Source organism: Orcinus orca, chromosome 14 (assembly GCF_937001465.1).
Source record: "Orcinus orca chromosome 14, mOrcOrc1.1, whole genome shotgun sequence".
Taxonomy (NCBI): Eukaryota; Metazoa; Chordata; class Mammalia; order Artiodactyla; family Delphinidae; genus Orcinus; species Orcinus orca.
This window is the reverse complement of record NC_064572.1, coordinates 20,584,562-20,590,561: the sequence shown is the minus strand read 5'-3', so window position 1 is coordinate 20,590,561 and position 6,000 is coordinate 20,584,562. Positions and strand designations below refer to the sequence as shown.

At 45.2% G+C, this 6,000-nt stretch overlaps 1 protein-coding gene across 2 annotated transcripts in view; it reads left to right on the top strand.

The window, feature by feature from the left end:
• Positions 1–255: 255 nt before the first annotated feature.
• The window catches only part of TMEM26 (transmembrane protein 26), a 47,013-nt gene continuing 41,268 nt past the window's right edge, over positions 256–6,000 (top strand). For both annotated transcript variants that reach the window (XM_004279979.3, XM_033406053.2), the window contains exon 1: positions 256–763. In XM_004279979.3, coding sequence (XP_004280027.1) covers positions 573–763 — 191 coding nt within the window. In that variant the 5' untranslated portion in view covers positions 256–572. The remainder of the gene's footprint in view (positions 764–6,000) is intronic.

Genomic DNA, 6,000 nt, shown 5'->3' with positions numbered 1-6,000 from the left:
TGCCTGCGCAGCAGATTCTCCGGCTCTCCTGCGTCCCATCTCAGAGTCACCGTGAGAGCCTGTTCCTGCAAGAAGTGTGAGTGAATTAAAGTACTTCAGTGGAAAAGTAAGGGAACCCCCCAGCCCCCGACGTCCCCCTCCCCCTTTCAGGCTATGCAGCCCCACGACCTTCAGTCCGCCTCCCTCTTTCCAATTCCTCGGAGCGGCGAGGTTCTCGAGGACCCCACGGAGGCCGGGCGGCGGGGGTCGAGGGCAGGGACGGGGAGGGCCCTCCCCACTCCCCGGGATTGGGAGGGGGATGGGCAAGCGCGGGGGAATAACGCCTGGGAGCCCGAGCGGCGCAGCCCCAGACTCCCCGGAAAGCCCGAAAAGCTGGGTGCAGAATCGCCTCTCTTTCAAGAGTTCTCAGGAAGTTTGGGGGAGGGGCGCTCCGCTCGCTCCTGTTCGCGGGAGGGTGAGGGAGGACGACAGCAGCGGCAGGTCTCGGAGCTGTGTCGCGTCCCGCCCTCGGGCGGGCTCGGGTGCTCCGGGCGGCGGGGTCTGCGGGGCGCGGGCAGAGCGCGCCGGGCGGCATGGAGGGACTGGTCCTGCTCAACGCCCTGGCCACCCGGCTGCTCTTCGTGCTGCACTCGCTGGTTGGAGTCTGGCGAGTGACCGAGGTGAAGAAGGAGCCGTGGTACTGGCTGCTGGCGCTGCTCAACCTCTTGCTTTTTCTGGAGACGGCGCTGACCCTCAAATTCAAGCGCGGCAGAGGCTACAAGTGGTGAGCGCACCCTGGGTGAGGGAGGGCACGCCGAGTCCCCGGGCGCTGTCCCTTGCGGCACTCTCAGGCGGCCCAAGAGCCCGTCTCCCCGACGATTCTTTACTGGGATGCGGAGGACCCCCTTTGTCCTCGCTGGGAGCATCGAAGGAGCGCGGGATGCTTGGGCGTCGCTTGGACACAACGGAGTGCCCCAGGGTCCCAGGGCAACCCGGGAGAGGGGAAAGCTCCAGTTGCAGCCACACGCCACCCAACCCCAGGTCCAGCAACTTGAAAGATGGGAAAAAAGAAGGGAAGCGCTTGCATGCTCTGCAGAAAGTGCTCCAAAGTGGGAGAGTAGTGGGGCGACGGGGGTGTCATGTGCTCTGCGTCCTGAATTTGGGGTGTGGTTGTGCACGGCTTAGCCTGAGTGCATGCAGTTATGGGAATGCCCTTCGCCGGGCATCAGCGACTTGTGTAAGGGCTTGTGCACATCGGGCAGCGCTGGGGGCAGCACTTCCCGGGGTGAGAAGCCACTCGCAGCACGTCTGTGGTTTCAGCCGCTTCGCCGCAAACCAGCCGCAGCATGGCACTAGCTTCAGGTGTCTTCCGGGCTTGGTTGCTTCCGAGAGCCTCGGTTAATGGTCAGCCCATCTTGTCAGATGTGTCATTTCTTGCTTGTTTCAAACAGTCTGCTTAGTTTCACTTAGATTTGTTCTATATCACCTTAGGAAGTTACCTTAGATATAAATGTGTGATTTTGACATTGGTTTCACTTAACCTGCTTAGATTCATCTTAATTTGCTCTAACTTGTACTAAGATGGTACTTTTGAGATGAATGTGCATTTCTGAGCTTGTTTGCTCATATAAAGTTTATATAGCATTTACAACGTTAAAAAAAAAAAAAAGATGGGTTACGACGCTGGTGAAGGTACTAGCAGGCAGTGGTTCAGCCTTCACCTCAACGTGCCAGACCGCAGACTCTTTAGTGATGTTTTATTTCCTCCCCAAAGACTTGGATGGCAATCAAAGAATTGAGAAAAAGATTCCCTGCCATTTACAAAGCACCTCTACCTCTACGGCTCCATCTGAGTTAGGCCTCTTTCTGTATTATTTTTTAAAACAATGAGTCTGTGTTTTCATGTATGCCATATTTAAGAAGAATACCAACTGCTATGAGATAGAGGAAAATACTGTTAGCCAATTCAAGAATTGTGTACATGATGGCATATTAAGAAAAAATAAAAGAAAAAACCCCTCTGGACAGTTTTACATATTAAACTACAAAAGGCTGTGTATTTCACTACAATCCAAGGGAGAGAATGCGTTGTCTCTTAAAATCATGTGAGTCTTGCTTCAATTTTCCACTGTCGAAAAATTTCTAGAATTATCAATGAAGGAATTATTCAAGTAGAATCAATTTAATACAACAAGGATTGGAGGAATGTCACTGCCCCTCCCCCCATTAACAGCTTATCAAGCAAGAGCGATCTGAGGAACTTTCCAGTATGCCTTTCGGAAATCTCAAAGAAAAATAGTATTAGTTCCCCAAATAAGCCTTAGGGTTAAAGAAACAAAAGAGAGAAAAGTGTTCACCCAGCAAGCGGATCACATGAGATTGATTTAGCTTTTACTGAGTAGCTTTAACACGCTAGGGTAAAAAATATCTTCAGTAACGTGAGGATGAAATCTGAGGCTTAAATATGTTCCATGGAAAGTAGTCCTGCCACCAGCCATCATCAGAGCTTCTGGGAGACATGTCAACCTCAGAAGAAGGAACAGCTCAACTGGCCCTGAAATATCCTCCTTCTTCTCCAAGAGTGAGGGCTTAGCTCACATTAAGTCAAAATTCCATGCCAGTTGTGTAGAAATCCTCTAGGCAATGGAACCTTCATGTCCGTATCACCACTGACCACCGATTGACTCAGATTGACATGTAACTTAAAACTGAGAGAGGACTAAAGGATGGGCCAAAAACTGGTGATGGTCAATATGGCAAATTAAACAGGAAACTGGGGACATGTTTGTATATAGAGCATGGATTCAAAATCAGACAGATAATGGAGTAAAAATCAGGGCTTTCCTACTTACTTGCTGTGAGGCACTGAATAAGTTACTTAACCTTTCTGAGTCTCAGTTTCCTCATCTATAAATACTTATCTCATAGGTTGTTATGAATTAAATGAAATAATATACGTTGATGGTCAATGAATACAAAAGAAATGGTCTTTTCTAGATCCTAGAGTTTTTCTTATTTTTCTTATTAAAAAATATTCTGTGTCCAGTGGACGTATTTTCTGTCTGTAAAAGTCAAAAAACTTTACCTGAGAGACTGGCCAGTAAACCATTGGTTCAGAGCCAAAAAGCAGAAAATAATTCTCATCTTTATTTCAGAACAGGCCCATGATGTATATTGTATATTATAGCACTAACTGAAAAAAAATTTTGCTGGCTCAATATCAAGATTATATTTGAGAGTTAGCAAAAAAAATAAAAAATCCTTGATAGACTTGGCTATTATAAAATTTCAGGAACAAACGAGTCTTTGTAAAATGATCTAAACAGAAATGTGATAAGTAATTCTTTGTTCTACTGATGTTACCAAATAAAACCGAGTCTACAAATATCGTCATTTTCGTGATGGACAAAGGTCACATGCTGTTCTTTCATAAGTTTGAGAAAAAAATCAGAAAGTGGAATGCTAAAAAAATACAGAAAATTATCCCAGATATAACATGGTGACACTTAAAAAGGGTTTGATTTGGGACATACTTCATTTCTGGATTGAAGTTTTCTGAGTAAGGAAAAGCATAATTTTTTGTTGTTTTTGAACATTAAAAAAAGTTGCCATTAGAAAATCAAGGCTGATGGAATAAAAAAAAAGATAAAGTAAAAATGATGGCAGTAGGAAAATGTTCCTCTAAGTAGGAAAATGTTACTACAGAGATCTTTATGTAGATCTACATAATATAAAGATATATGTATCTTTTTCTTTTGGCTGAGTTGGGTCTTCGTTGCTGCGCATGGGCTTTCTCTAGTTGCGGCGAGTGGGGGCTACCCTTCGTTGCGGTGCGCGGCTTTCTCATTGCGGTGGCTTCTCTTGTTGCAGAGCACGGGCTCTTGCATGGGCTTCAGCAGTTGTAGCACATGGACTCAGTAGTTGCAGCATGCAGGCCCTAGAGTGCATGGGCTTCAGTAGTTGTGGAGCATGGGCTCTAGAGCACAGGCTCAGTAGCTGTGACACACGGGTTTAGCTGCTCCACGGCATGCGGGATCTTCTTGGACCAGGGATCAAACCAGTGTCCCCTGCATTGGCAGGCGGATTCTTAACCACTGTCCCACCAAGGAAGTCCCTATATCTGTATCTTTCGATCCATTGGTCTTACATTTTGACTCTACCCTATAGAACCAAAAGTACCCACATGCAAAGACACACATACAAAAATACTAATTTTCATCTTGTTAGTGGAAAATAAAGCTAAAATCAACCTGATTATTCACCAATAGATTGGTTGAAAAATTGTAATATACCCATGCTATAGAATATTTTGCTGGTATTAAAAATAATGAGCTAGGGCTTCCCTGGTGGCGCAGTGGTTGGGAGTCCGCTTGCCGATGCGGGGGGCGCAGGTTCGTGCCCCGGTCCGGGGGGATCCCGCGTGCCGCGGAGTGGCTGGGCCCGTGGGCCATGGCCGCTGGGCCTGTGCGTCCAGGGCCTGTGCTCCGCAGTGGGAGAGGCCGCAGCAGTGAGAGGCCCGCGTACCGCTAAAAAACTTTAAAAAAATAATAATAATGAGCTAGATTTTATCTGTTGACTTTGAGGGATGTCCATGATATGTTGTCAGAAGAATAAAGTTACAGACTTATGTATATTATGCCCTCAATTTTTAAACAAACTTGTCAAGGAACTACCCTTTGTATCAATTGAATACATTGTCTATTTACTAGTCAAGAAGAAGAAGGAGGGGGAGAGGAGGAGGTGGGGAGGCAGGAGAAGAGAATGAGAAGAAGAAGAAAGAGGAGAAGAGAAAGAAGACGAGTTGGAGGAAGAGGGACAACCCTCTCACACTGAAAATCAATCAATCAATCAATCAATCAAGGCCTGAACGGTAGACTAAACTCTGTTTACACATGAAGTGAAAATTTCTCTTCTGGAATATCGGATCCATGAAACTCCTTTAGACTGCTCTAGGCTAGTTTGAACATTGTTCTTTTTATTAAAATTTGCACCTGGCCCCAAATAAATCAAATCTATAGAAATCATGGTGCAATACACAGAGCTAGAGAGGAAAATGTGAAAAAAATTTCTTGAAACGCAGCAAACATATTACACTTGTCCAAAGAATGTTTCTTTAGCTATTCTTTGGATAGGAAAAATGGAACTAGAGCTGCTGAGCTCAGCTATCCAGGGACAGGCAACATTACATCAACACTAAGAACTTGCCAGTTGGAGGAGCTTAATTTGTTGGAATCCTATAGAATAAAGAGGGTAAGCCAACGACACGTTCCTTGTTAAGTCCAACAAATGTGTGCTGGTGGAATTTGGCCCTTTTCCTCTAGTATTTATTAATTTCATCTGCTCTTCACTTACTTTTCATTAAGATGAAAATTAGTATCACTGCTTTATTTTTTCTTGATTTTGTTTTCTATTGTCTGGGCAACAATCCAAAGGGTCTGTGAATTACCATTTAGGTACAGTCAAACAGAAGATAAGATTTCCAGTTGCTTTCTAGCTAATACTGATAAAATATTCCTCAGGAAATAGGAAAACGATCAAGATTGTGACAAATTTGAAGCCTGTTCTCTTAAAAGCAGGTGGTATCTGAGAATAAGTAGAAATCTAAGTTGAATTTATTGATAAAACTGTAGAATTGTAAGCACTGAGCTTTCTTCATCAAAATTTCAAGAATACAAGGTAAATATCATTGAGTTAATAAAACAGCTCACTTATATGGTCACCTTTCTGCATTGTCTCTTTCCCTTCTCTCTTTTTTTTTAAAATAAATTTATTTATTTATTTTTGGCTGTGTTGCTACCCGCAGGCTTTCTCTAGTTGCGGCGAGCAGGGGCTACTCTTTGTTGCGGTGTGCGGGCTTCTCATTGCGGTGGCTTCCCTTGTTGCGGAGCACGGGCTCTAGGCGCGCAGGCTTCGGTAGTTGTGGCTCGCGGGCTTAATTGCTCCGCGGCATGTGGGATCTTCCCAGAACAGGGCTTGAACCTGTGTCCCCTGCATTGGCAGGCGGATTCTTAACCACTTCGC